General features: G+C 40.9%; 1 protein-coding gene across 1 annotated transcript in view; it reads left to right on the top strand.

Moving 5' to 3' along the window:
• CEP162 (centrosomal protein 162) overlaps positions 1–12648 on the top strand; it is a 33499-nt gene extending 20851 nt beyond the window's left edge. Inside the window, 12 exon segments of the mRNA XM_053384012.1 lie at positions 264–401; positions 1483–1595; positions 3057–3166; positions 3729–3848; positions 4751–4914; positions 5634–5738; positions 7160–7393; positions 8153–8811; positions 10193–10334; positions 10909–11007; positions 11964–12098; positions 12403–12648. Of these exon segments, the coding sequence (XP_053239987.1) occupies positions 264–401; positions 1483–1595; positions 3057–3166; positions 3729–3848; positions 4751–4914; positions 5634–5738; positions 7160–7393; positions 8153–8811; positions 10193–10334; positions 10909–11007; positions 11964–12098; positions 12403–12648 (2265 nt within the window).
• The last annotated feature ends 1629 nt before the right edge of the window (positions 12649–14277 follow it).

The following is a 14277-nucleotide window of genomic DNA, read 5'->3' as shown; positions in this document are numbered from 1 at the left end:
AAGCCATGGATAAAATGTTGTCTCTCATAGCTAGCTAAAACACCTTGCAGGAAGTGACCTTTTGCATTTAGAAGGCTATTTCAGCTGGTAGCCAAGCAAGCTGCTCCCCACCCCCTTAATATGTTTTGCTGTATTGCAAGGAGACAGGCACAAGATACAAATAAGAGAACAGTCTGTTAAATGTACAGGAATCTGTTAATAAGGGCTTTTTCTTCCTAGTGATTTTATGAAGTATATGTTATTCATAGTTCATGTTTTCGCAGCTAAATAACAGAGAAGACCCGAACAAAGGAACAAAGTTGTCAAATGCTTTGGAAAGAATTCCTGATGATGGAGAAATGCTGAAAGAAATCCAAAAAGAAGTCCAAAATCAGGAGACTCTCCTTCAAGGGTATCAACAGGTAGATATACTTAATACTGTGGCTTCACTAAGTAAAACTTACAAAGTATTTACACAGTCAGTTTTTAAAGCTGTATCCAGGTTGAGAACTATGGTGCATTGTATTAAAATAAAAGGAGAGGTGGGGAGCTTGATAGTGAATTGACCAGATTGTTGAAGGTCAAAGGCAATGGCCTTCACACCACTTATTATTGAGGGGAAGTGCGTGGAACAGGTCTCGGTGTTTCGATTTCTGGGAATGGAGTTGAGAGATGACCTAACCTGGGGAGAAAACAGCAAAGACCTGATGAAGAGAGCACAGCAGAGGTTATATTTTCTGAGAATCCTTCAGAAAAACAATCTCTCAAAGGACCTGTTGATGGCATTTTACCATTGTACTGTGGAGAGTGTATTAACTTATGATCTGTGTATGTGGTTTGGGAGCTGCACGGCCAGGGGAAAAACAATGCTGTCCAGGGTTGTAAAGACTGCAGAGAGAATAATTGGGTGCACTCTTCCCACCTTAGATCAAATCTATGCTGTCAGGTGCCATAAGAAATCTGCAGAGATAGCACAGGATAGTACACACCCTGGAAATTATCTCTTTCAGCTTCTGCCTTCTGGAAGAAGTTATAGGGTTATAAAGACCAGGACTAGCCTCCTGAGAAACAGTTTCTATGAAATTCAATTCTGGTTCTAAATGTAGCATAAGGAGTCTCTTTAGTATATTGTATTTTAAAATGGGGTTTCAGAGTTTTTAGGGGGTTTTGAATATTTTATGTAGATTTCCAATTTCATTGTTCTGTATGGGACAATGACAATAAAGATATCGTATATGAAAAGACATTGGTATCTGAAATTGGTAGATAAAAGACTGATAATGAAGGTACAGCAGCTGGACAATTGCTGGGACATGCATGAAAATGTTAGTCCATTCATAAGCAAGGGACAACGTGCATTGATTAGTTCAATGAGGTACTTATTTATATGGAGACGGAAGAAAAGGCTACCCTTCTGGAATTTGTAAAGAGTAATTTCTAAGAAGTGTCTTTCACATGAATACATAACAACTAAGTGAATTAATCCTTGATATTTCAATGAAGGAAAATGAAAGATTATATAAGCAAGTGAAAGAGCTGCAGCTAAATAACAAGAAAAATGAAGAAAACATGTTTAAAGAGAACCAGCGTTTGATGGCTGAGTTGGTGTCTTTACGGTGAGTTTATTTGAGGATCTAATGAAAAATGTAGATGACTTTAAGCAGGTCTTAATGTGAATGTAAAGAGGAAGTTGCCCACATACTTGCGATTAAGCCCCAATGAACACTATAGGTCTCTTTTCCAAGTAAACGTACATAGGATTGAAATGCATGTCCAATTTTTTGTGTGGAAGGGAGTTAAACTTAATTCTTCCATTGAAGTCAGCTTAATCAAGCTTAGGATCACAGATATCATTTATTTATTTTAGAAAATTATATACCATTTGACTGTAGCAGCAGTCATGTATCAAAGCTGGCAAAGAGTTTGGGTGTCTTCTTTTCAGTGTCCCTTCCATTTCTTTAACTTTTCAAGAAGTAGTATAACAATGATTGTTTGTTTTATTAAATTTAGTCGCTTGTCATCTAAAGAGTCTTCAAGGAACTTACAGTGAAAAATATATATACATGAATACATTATACCAAAGAAAAGGGGTATCATACAACACATTAACATTCCATTCGACAAAAGGGGGAGAGGACCCTCACTAACACTTATAGAAAAAGTAGTTACTGTGTGTTAAATAGGTTGAAGAAAATCATATGAATTGCACTTTTTCAGTGACAGAATACACCTACCAGTAAATAAGACCTAGGGTATAATCCTCTACCCCCATCTTTCTCACCCATGTTTCAGTAATGCATGCCATTGGGCACTCCCATCCATGAATGAGCACTGTCTTATTCTGTACAGACCTGGCATTTAGCAATAGCACCAACAAGCTGTTGGGCACAGTGGAAGAGCATCCAACAGTATTCTGGAGCTGTGGGGAGGCAGATATAGGCATCAGATGGGAGCATCTTTTGTTCCATTGCCACCACTAAGCTGTGCCTATTTTTTCCTCCTGTCACCAAGTTGCATGGTCCCCTGTGCCCTGGCTCTGTGCAACTCCCTGCAAATACATGCTGCATGCAGATTACCTTTTCACATCAACCCCTAATGCATCATAGCAGTCAACAATACAGTGCCCATCCAACCAATTCACCATCACATAAAGAGAGAATACCCATGCAGCAGGGAAGGAAGGGGGAAGGGGAGGCGGAAGACACAAATCACAAGAGAGAGGGGGAGAGAAAGTCTCAGGTGGCCTATCCCAAAGCTCACTTGGGGTACTTTAACATTCACCCACCCCTACTTCTTACCTATGGGTCTTGACTCCCACTAGATTCACAGCCTCTCACTCTGAAAATAAACATTCACCAATATTTCTCACCAGAGAGAATAAAACAGTCTTCCAACAATCAGCACCAAACTATACCTTGACGTGACATGTGAATCAGGCCAGCATGAGTTAACAAGGACTGGATATTTTAAAAATTACTCTGATTTAATTGCAGGAATAGTGTTTAGATAGAACTACTTCAACAAACCATGAGCTGTATAAAATTAATAATCCTCTCTTTTTTTCAAAATTAAACTAGAGAGCAACAGGATAAAAATAACCTTTTATCATGTGGCGTGCAGAATGCTGAATCAGCTGGGAATCAGAGTTTCACTGACCTGATTTTAGAACTTCGGGCTGCCAAGGCAAGTACTTATGCTTTTTCTTTAGACTAGTTTGCTGAAATAGTCACCACTTAAAACATTATACATTTTGCCAACAAGTTGCTATTACTCTTATTTATTTTTATTTCAAATAATGAAACAAATGGGCCATTTACGATAAATTGCTGTGGCCAAGCTGCATGGAGACCTCTAAACAAGACACTATAATTTGCATTATATTGACTCTGCTGGCACAAGGGGAAATAACAAATCTGCTCCCCTCTGCTGTGCAGGTCAGGCTCTTTTTTCCCATGCTGTGGCCCCAGTACAGCAGATCCATGCCTGGAAATCTCTCACTTTATCCAGGCATCAGTTCAGTTCACTTCAATGGTGAGAAGAGGTGTTATCCTCATGGCTGAATTGATTTTCGAATGCTGTGCTACTTTTATTGTTGTTAGCCGCTCTGAGCCTGGCTTCGGCTGGGGAGGGTGGGATATAAATAATAAAAAATTATTATTATTATTATTATTATTATTATTATTATTATTATGGCATGTTTTCTGTATCTCTCTTTTGTTTTCCTGGGGTGTGGGGGATGAAGACTATAGAAAGCAATTTGCTCGAAGAGAGAAAGCGTCTAAAGCAAGACAAGCAAGCCCTTGAAGTAGATTTGGTGCAAGTGAAGAAGGAACGAGATTTAGCAAGAGCCCAAATCACTTCCACTTCAGGTAAAGTACTGCTTTTGAACAGGTTAATCCTCCGTTTAATAATAAGATATTTTACTTCACTGAATATAAAATCTGTGTTTCCATTAATACTGTATTAAGCTTGTGTGATACTGTGTCTTGCATTAACACACCAGGGAAGAGTGGGGTAATCAAGAGAGATGGCGGGGGCAGTAGCTGAATTATATGTACACTGGCAGCTACCCCTCCAGAAACACGTGAGCAGGGTACTGCACAACACTTGCTTCTGTGAGTTGTCTACCAGGAGGTGGGCCTGTGTGATGGAAATCTCACAAATGAAACAATTTACAAGCATAGGAAGCTGCCTAATGCAAGGTCCTCCTCAAAGTGTCAGGTCTTCTCCATCACCTGATCTTGCTCCTTTCTGGAGATGCTAGAGATTGTACCTAGGGCCCTTTGCATGCAAAGGAAACTGCTCACATATGAGTTGGGGACAGGCAACAAGAGCAGTTCCGAGAGAGAAAGTATGCATCAAAGACTGGGGGCAGTGGGAGAAATTTCCCTAAATTCCTTTTGATGGCAACGTGGGATGGAATTATTGGAGGGGGGGTGTTGGTTCCAGGCCACTGGTTCTTTGCATATCAGTAGTAGTCTGGTCTTCCTATGTGTATTATTAGAATGGAAAGGAAGGAATAGCAGCTCTCGAAAAAGCTCTCTGCCACCACAACAAATCGTCAGACTTTAAAACTATGATTTATAGCTTTTCTTTACAAGCATCATTTTCACCACAAAGAGGAAATCTAAATATCTTACAGCTTTTGTAGAAAGCTTTAAGATATTTAAAATTAATTTGCCTCTATTTTTTTCCCAATGCCCAAAATAAGCTTAGTCTTGAGTCGGATATGCTTTGTCACACTTTTTTAATTGGAACATTTTCTTCCTAGCTGAAAAATCATATGAGATGAAGATTGTAGAAGAATCATACAAAGACGAAATTGGTCGCTTGCAGAAAAGGCTCCAGTGGTATGCAGAAAATCAGGAACTCTTAGACAGAGATGCAGCTCGCCTTCGAGGAGCTAAAGAAGAAATTGATAAACTGCAGCATGAGGTGATTGCATTGTCACACTTCCCTCCAGTGCCGTTCAAGGCAGTAGCAAGGCAAAGGCCGTCTGAGACCAGCCAGCAAAATCTTACTTTTTCACATAGAGATAAAAGGCTAGGGCACCATGCAGTCTGAACTTCAGGAATTTTACTTTGGGAATGGTTGCTGCAATTCCCTTTTGGCCAGAGCTGATTAGTGACACTTGGGCTGAATCCCATCTAACGTCCTTCAGGTTTCTAGCTGTCAGGGGCTCAAGCAGTTCTGCTTGCACATTTATGATTATAGATTTATCTGTCATAAAGTTCCCAAAGGCATGACTTTCAGTCACAGGCTGCCAAGCAAGCTTCCCCGTCTCAGCCTATGGTCTCCCTTTCTTTGGTTTCACGGTAGGTCAGGGTTTGTCTGAATCTAGGCTGTAATTCAGTTTCCACTCCAGAATATGTAGTTAGAACATTCTGCGCATGAGGTTTGGCACTAACTAAACTGGGATAAAACGACCCATTCATTTACCATGCTGGTACTGATTTTCCCCTGCTGCTTAAATTACAAGTTTTGTAAATAAGATTGAGGGGATCATTTCCTATGCACCGTGGTTACCAATTTCTGTGTTTATCATTCTTGTTTGTACACATGCAAGTCTTTAACGGTTTTAAAGAAGAGGTCGTGCTAATGATAAAATGAATGGATTGTTTACTCTTCTGTGTGCCTTTCTGTGTACTGTGTAGGTGGATCAGCTTAGAAGTGAAGCTGGGAATCAGTCTGCACAACAAAAGAAACGGTTGAAGGACAGAGCGGCAGATGCCAAACGAATACAAGACCTTGAGCGGCAGGCATGTAATACAATTCCCCTTAACAGTCAAGGGAGCAAGGGAGGAAGGATAGTCTCTGCTGGTAATTTAGTGTGGTGAGCCATACTCTGGCCTCTATTCTTACGAATCCAGTTTCGAGATGTATGGTAGCATCGGAGACGTGTTTAGGCACTTGTAGGGCTGATCTTAATTTGTTTAGATTGTACCAGTTCTAATGGTGCACAACTAGCAAAGAGTGATCTCGGTGTGACATCTGTCAACCCACTGTTTGCCAGAGTTGATTCAGTTGCTAAAATTAGCTAAATGGGAGTGCTATAGGACAGAGATGGGGACACTGTGGCCTTTCAAATGTTTGTGGACTCCGGCTGCCTTTGCTTGGCCTTGGCCAGCATGACTAGTGGTCAAGAATGGAGTTGTTGTCCCAGCCACATCTGGAAGGCTACCGCTTTCCTCATTTATGCTTTAGGAGCGAAGAATAATGGCAAATCATCGGCACAACGAAACTGCTTCCCATATATCTTAACTATATATTGCAATGTTTCAAATAGCATTATATCCAAAGGTAGGGCACCAAATTCCAGGTAGGTGAGGAGCATCGAGTGTCAGAGAAGAAACTGCAATCCAGACTTCAGATATGGGATAAGTAATAGGTAATGAAGTTTTTACTACATGTGTTTATGAAAAGAAATAAAGATTTTTATTAATTATGTGGTCTATAGATATTGATGTCAGAGATAATTTTGTGGTTTTAATAGTTGATTCATGTAATTTGGTGATGCCTTTTAAAGCTATTACTTCCTTATACTCTCATTTCCTGTATGTATATGTTTATGGCATATGGGAAAGAATCATACAACTAGTTTCAGATCCTCAAGGGAACTTTGGGTGTCATCATCCTAGGATCATATACAGTAACAGGCAGTGATTCTCCAGGGTCTCTGCCTAGGGTCTTTTTCCTCACCTGCTCCCTAATTTATTTTAAGTGGTAGTGCCCAGGATTGATGCTGTTATCATCTGCATGCAAGTCTCTATGAGTGAGCTATGGTCCCTTTTCTGTTCTCAGTCGACACCAGTGTTCATCTTCCTAGCATCTAGCAAACCATTTTTGCAAGAGAGGAGTATTATGATAAGGCACTGGGTCTGCTGTTCGGTTTTTTAAAAGAAGAAAAAGTTGTAAAAGCCTCTCTGTGTGCCCAAACTCTTAGGCACAACTTGCTGTGTGACTTTTTTTTGATCCCAGCCATGTCTCATTAATGATAGAATTTTAAATTTGGAAGCACTATTTCTAAACATTTGCAGTGCAAAGTGCGTAGACAGGATTACATCCGTGATCTTAATTACTGGCAGTATATTCTCTGTCATTGGGAAAATGCAGCTCATGTGATTCTTTTCAGCCTCGTTAAAACACAGTAACTAATAGTTGTTGTGCTAATTTTTGCAAGGTTAAAGAAATGGAAGGGATACTGAAACGAAGGCACCCAAATTCTTTGCCAGCTTTGATATATGCCGCTGCCACGGCCACTGCTTCTGAAGGGGAAGGCAATCCATCAGCAAAAACGAATACAGTGGATTTTCTTGAGAGAAGAGTTAAGAAGCTGGAAGCTGAACTTGAGGGTAAAGATGATGAAGCGAAGAAAAGTCTCCGTGCCATGGAGCAGCAGTTTCAAAAGATAAAGGTGATTGAGACTCCACTGTCCTTTTAAACAGCAGTATTGTTTTGGTGTGGTTGCGTAGTTTTTGTCTCTCCTGACGAGTAGCTTGAGCTGCTCCTAGGTGCTCCCAAGTATTGACTGAATCCTACAGTAATGAGCCAAGGAGTGGGAATTAGATCATAGTTTTTATTCTTTAAAAACTCTTCGTATTCTAGCACCAGAAATGTCAACACCTTTAATATTATAGACATGCTCCAATGCAGGCATATTCATGGACAATAAGTATGCTCGTTCCTGTGCAGATTCAGTTGCCTACAGCAAGTTCACTTAGGCTCAGAGGAGCATCCCAGTGGGGATGTGGGTCTAGGTGCCTATCTGCTTCCTTATTAGCAATGTGTGTGGAAGGCTGCTTACATATGCAGAACTTGCTGAATTAGGGTGCTCCTTTATCTGAGCCCTTTTATCCTCTCCTTAAGATGCATGGGGTTTAAGGGTGAGGGAGTCACAAAACCTGCCTCTTCCCTTTGCACCCATGGAAGCATTCCATGAGCAGAGCTGCATTCACAGTTAGTCTCAATACATCCCATTGCGAAAGGACCCTGCAGATTATCTGGTCCAAACCCCTGCAATGCAGGAATATACAGCTGTTCCATATGGGGATCGAACCTGCAACCTTGGCATCATCAACACTGTGCTCTAACCAACTGGGCTATCCCGGCTGTGTATATGATGCAAATCTAATTTACCTAGAAAGCTTCACTTCATGGAGTCTTGTCTTTGCAGATTCAGTACGAGAAGAGGATTGGGGAGCTTGAGCAGCTGCTGGAATATAAGCTGCTGAACGAGCCGCAGAAGCTTCCGGACAAGGCCGCCACCCTTGCAGCTCATGAAAGAGAACTTTGTAGTGTAAATGAAGCCCACCAGATCACAGTGCAAAACCTTCAGACTGAAATAAACTCTCTCAGAAACCAGTTAGCTCAGCTAGAGCTGCAGAAGAAAGCAAAAGATGATGCGGACCTCCAGTCGCTAGAATACCAGGTGGAGCAGGCTCACTCTAAAGCGAAGCTGGTAAGACTAAATCAGGAAATGATTGCCAAAAACAGAGAGATACAGGACCTCACAAAAACTGTAGAAAGGCTTCAGAAAGAGAGGAGGATTATGCTCTCAGCTGGCAAAGCAGATGCTAAAGAGAAGCCTTCAGGAATCCTGAAAAAGGATATTGTCAAACCTAGTCAGCTGAACCCCAGAAATGAAGAGTTCTTCCCCGGCACTCTCAATGAGAAAATATATCAGCCCCACGCTTTTGCCGATTGTCACATTTCAGAAGTCCTGCAAGAAAACAGCCGTCTGAAAGATGATGTAGAAAAGTTGACTCTAGAACTAAGCCAGGAAAGGATAAAAGCTCAAGCAGCCATGGCAAATTCTGAAAGTCTTGTAAGAAGGTAATTCACTTAACACTGAGCAGTTTTTAAAATGTGATGTTCACATTGGGCTTGGGGCAGGAGTGGGGAACCTGGCAGCATCCAGATGTTTTTGACTACAACTCATGTCTTCTATAGCCATTAATGGGGCTGATGGAGTTGGAATCCACCAGCATCTGTATGGCTACAGGTTTCCTACTCCTGCTTGTAGGTACACTGTTCTAATAACCCCTCCACCAACTCTGGGCACAGAAAAACCATACCCTGCCATTTCTATAAATGGTGTAAATTAAGCAAACATAGAGATTTTTTTGTAGTGTATTGTGCTTCCAACATGGGAAGAGTCAATGAGTTATGCATAGCTTTGTTCACTGAACAATGGAAACCTTATCATGCTGGAAAACAGTGACTTCCTCTCCCCGCCATCCCTATTTTAATTATAATGCAGCTGCAAAAGGCTGCCATTCCACTTGGGGCAGTGGTGGCTTGAAGCAGCAGGAGGAGAAAGAATGTGTTTTAACACCTTTGTGACATGTACATTTTTATTTATGTATTCCGTCTTCATGGGAGCTCAGCCTAGCTGTAAATCTGGACGTGTAATGTCACCCCAAATAATTTCACTGATCCTCCAGTATACAAGAGGAGCTTTAAAAATCAAGCCCCCACATAGCTATTTTCTAGGGGAATAAACCACACACACAAGCACACACCCTACATTTAATGTGATATGTGTTGAATATAATGTGCGGTTTGGTTCTAAGGCAGCTGTCCCCATCAGTGACTAAGGGCCAAGCTAGGCATGACCTTCTTCACATCTTTAACCTTGTGCTTGTATTTTCAAAATGTAGTAGGCGCAGGAGGATATGCGCTGTATTGGGGCCATGACAAGAGGAGCTTTAAACTCCTTTCTCCAACTGCATACCTGATTCTCTTTCCCCTGACGCCTGCTATTTGCAATTGGATAAAATCTTCAGTTGGCACCATTTTCTCCCATGGTTAGCACTGGGTGGTGGGGATGGCATTTCCAGTTGGGACCATGGTTGGTGGACAAAGGCTTCAAGCCCCTTTCCCATGTCACAGTACCTATCCAGCTGGGAAGACCACATGCCAAATATTTGTGTTTTTAAAGGGCATGCAGACCAAGGTTAATGCCAGGTTCATTTGGGGGCAAACCCAACATTTCTTTAGCATTCTTATCCCTTGCCCTCCTTTTGTACATGAGCCAACATATATTGTACACAAAGGATTCTAGGCAGAAAAGGATACTGCTACAGGAACATCACAGGCATAAATGCACATACAAATCTAAAATGTGTTGTTTTTCATGAAAATGCTGTGTTATTTTCTGATGTTTTCAACAAACTTCTACATACTGTTTTATTTTATTTTGCAACATTTACAGGGCAAAGGAAGATTGGGAAGAATACATTACAGCGCTTAAAGCATCACATCAAAAGGAGCTGGAGAAGATTCTTTGTCAGTATGCTATGGAGCATTCAACTTCCAAGGCAGCTGAGTTAAATAGCAAAATTTCAGCACAGGAGGTGAGGAAGACCAGTCGTCTGTCTCACTGCTTCAAAAAACTGCCAGCGTTTCTGGTTCTGGAGAGCCAGTGTGGTGTAGTGGTTAAGAGCGGTAGTCTCGTAATCTGGGGAACTGGGTTCACGTCTCGGCTCCTCCACATGCAGCTGCTGGGTGACCTTCTCTGAGGTCTCTCAGCCCCACTCACCTCACAGAGTGTTTGTTGTGGGGGAGGAAGGGAAAGGAGAATGTTAGCCGCTTTGAGACTCCTTAAGGGGAATGAAAGGCGGGATATCAAATCCAAACTCTTCTTCTTCTCCTCAATGTTTTGTACTGTAATCTTGCCTCTGAAATATACTATAGTAATAGTTTTGTATTCATTTAAGGTGAAGTTCACAATTCTCCTCCATTCCAGTGTCTTTTTGTGTTCCTAGTCATAGCTTATCTTACATGCTTAGAGTTAAATTCAAGTGATCTTAATACAGCTTTACTCAACAAAAGTTCAAGTTGTTAAACCAAAGCTCCACTTACCTACTTGTAATAGGATTCAAGAGATTCTTTGTTGAAAATTTCTAATAATTGAGAATCTTTCCATAGGTCTTTATTAAACATCTTCAGCAACAAGTGCGTGAGTTGCAAAGAGATCAAGAAGCGCTTGCGGTTTCACAAAAGCGAGAGGAAATTCTTCAAAAAGAGGTAATTCAGAGTATTAGAAATTTGATTCTTTAAAACCACAGTATGTGCAGGAACCACAGTGTGGTGCCCAGACTCTGTCCTGTTCCCCCTTTCTGCAATTTATGTACAGTGGTACCTCGGGTTACATACGCTTCAGGTTACAGACTCCGCTAACCCAGAAATATTACCTCGGGTTAAGAACTTTGCTTCAGGATGAGAACAGAAATCGTGCTCTGGTGGCGCGGCAGCAGCGGGAGGCCCCATTAGCTAAAGTGGCGCTTCAGGTTAAGAACAGTTTCAGGTTAAGAACGGACCTCCGGAACGAATTAAGTACGTAACCAGAGGTACCACTGTATTGGCTTTGGTGCTTCGTTCATTGAGACTTTAAGCCAGAGTTTTCCATTGCATTTTAAATGGAAAACTGGGGTGCAGTATTGTACTGCAGACTGAGATATAAAACCAAAACTTAAAGCCATTTTGTACATGTGACTGAATGTGCACAAACACACACACACAAAATACATATATACCTTGGTTTTCAAACAGCCTAGTTCTCGAATGTTTTGGCTCCCAAACGATTGAAACCCAGAAGTGGCTGATCTGGTTTTTGAATGTTCTTTTGGAAGCCGAACATCCAACAGGGCTTCTGCAGCTTCCGATTGGCTGCAGCTGTAGGAGCTCTCTCTAGCAAGTGTACTTGGGATTCTAGCCTTGCTGCTAAGCTAGTGCAATCCATATGACTTCTATCCTCTTTATATAATAAATATTAGGGATATTTTAATAAACAAGTGCACTTATTAGATTCCAGTGTGGTGCATCCCATACTGAATCAATGGGGATGGTGTGCTTACTGAATTCCTTTTCGGGAAACTCCTATCCCCCGAAATGTTTTGAGTGGGTGTAGGAGCATCTGTTGCTAATGTGGTTGAGCATACACAGAAAAACAAAACAGGTAATTTCATGTTCTCAAATTTTAGATGGCAAAACTGTTAGAAGAACTTGGAGAGGCTAGAGAGAGCCAAACCCCAGAGATGAAACGATTTGTGTGTCTAGAAAGGAAGATCAAACACTTGGAGGCCAGATATGAACAAAGAGAACAAGAACTTCAGCAGGTAAATAAAACAGGGAATTCTTCTCTTTCAAAAGTCAATGTTTCAAATGTTTGAGTGCAAATGCCCTTCAAAATGCTTAATGTAACAAGTACTTAAATTATGGAGTCTCAAGCCACATCTAAAAAGTCTGATAGACCTGCAAACTGATTTAGTCAGTATTTAGATGTGTTGATTTGTAGAGCCCCTTCCAAAGAATTTTTAAAACAAGTATAAACGAAAGGTTTTCTAAATGCTCTGATAATGAAACAGTCAGGTTTAGAAATTATGCTGCCATCTCTCATCAGTGAACTTGCTTACTACCCAGGTAATACAGCAAACACAGCATATTGCAGAAGTTGAACAAATCCAGGAAACTGAGAAATGGCGGAAGCTGGCACTGTTGAAGAACCAAGAGCTTGAGAAATTTCGCATTGAACTGGATTCGATTTTGGACGTTCTACGGCAGCTGCAGAAACAGGGTGTTATCATTCCACCAGGTGGCCCAAGCATGCCAGAAAATGACTGGAAGACTAGAAAGCTCCTCATTTAATCAGTAAAACAGCTTCAATAGAGAGAGAAGATGAAGCCTTGCCACAAAAGGTGATTAGTTTTTAACTTCATGGTTGTGCCCAGGTTTCTCCTGTATACATTTATCCCCGATCCTTGCTGACTTGTTTTTATTCTGTATATTAAATACTACTACTTGCAAATTTGAAGTGCTGAACTTTTTTTCCCCTTCACAAAAAAGAATCTCCGCACTTTATTGGACGCGTTAGAAGATTTGTCTACCAAAGTAAACTATGCTCCTGTTCCTGCTGCTTGGATTATAAAAAGCAATTGGTGACCAAGCAGGAATATCCATAAGCAGCGTATGATGTCAACTTTCACCAGGTCTTTCTCCTTTGGGATGCAGGGGTGTCAGCAAACTTCCATTTTCATTCCTGTTCCTAAACCTGTATAAAGAAAGGAGCTTCTTTCCACTCTGGAAGCAACTACTTCAGCAAAGCTTTAAAGTATGGATTTCTATCTCTTGAAAAAGTATGAATAAAGGCTCTTTAAAGGTAAGGTGTATATATATCTCTACTAAAACAAACAGGTAACACAATTTTCCAGGTGCTTTTCTAAAAATCAAATTAGGAAAATGCACATCATTTCAAATGATATTTTATGTTTTATTGCTGCACCTGCCCTCCTAGTGCACTCTATATATAAAAGTATTTTTAAAATGAATGCTCTAATACAACATAAATTGTGACTGTAGCATTGACAAGGTGACATAGGTGCATCAATAAAATGGCATCAGATTTCAGTCTCCTACAGCTGTTGCAACATGACAAAATAAAGGCATACAGGTGGTTTTTAGGCATTAGAGGCAACTGTTAAACCGTTATCAGGTTAACAGCTTTTTAATTCCTTGGAAGGGACAGAATGAACATTTGCAAATGGCATCCATTCTCATCCTTTTCCGTGTCAGTTAATGATGGAAAAGTGCTAGTTTAGATATCCTAGGATGGAAAGATTTCATTGGCAAGGCCGCCAATCATAATTGGCGATCTTGAGCAAAAACAGGACCATTGGCCATTAAGGCCACTTTCAGACATCAAAGCCAGCTAAAAATTAGTCAGCTACATGAAAAGCACTGGGCCTCAAGTCAGTGTGAAAGTCGCACCATCTGCCCTAGAGTCTGTTTCCTCTGAAACAAAGGGGCTGATTTGTTTCTACTCTGCTTTGAGATTCCCCAAAGTGAGAACACTAATGGTATCCTTTCCCATAAATGATGTGCCACTCTATTTGGCCATGGAAATACTATCCACTCTAGTATTGATACAGTGACACCAAAATGCTACAATATTTAGTCATATAAATTACTAATTTACATGCACCAGCACCAGGCCATTTAATGACACTCCTGATGCCTGATCCATCACAATTAGCGATGCCTAAGCTTTTTGCTATCCATAGACTGGTGGAGCCCTAACTTTGCAAGGGATCAAATAGTATGCATTGTTTAAAAAGGCCTTTGTGGTATCAACATGGTGCCACATTACTTCACATGATCTCCACCTTCCCTAGAGATTAAATGAAGTCATAGAAAGTGAGGGAAGGGGGCAGAGCAGGCAACTACTTTAACCTCCAGATGAGGTCCATCTTTTAAAAAAACCAGTGTGTCCCTACACAGTCTAGATACCTGTTCTCCCAC

Source organism: Podarcis raffonei, chromosome 3, assembly GCF_027172205.1.
Source record: "Podarcis raffonei isolate rPodRaf1 chromosome 3, rPodRaf1.pri, whole genome shotgun sequence".
NCBI classification, from domain to species: Eukaryota; Metazoa; Chordata; class Lepidosauria; order Squamata; family Lacertidae; genus Podarcis; species Podarcis raffonei.
Note: the sequence above shows the minus strand (reverse complement) of the source record. Positions and strands in the feature narration are given on the sequence as shown.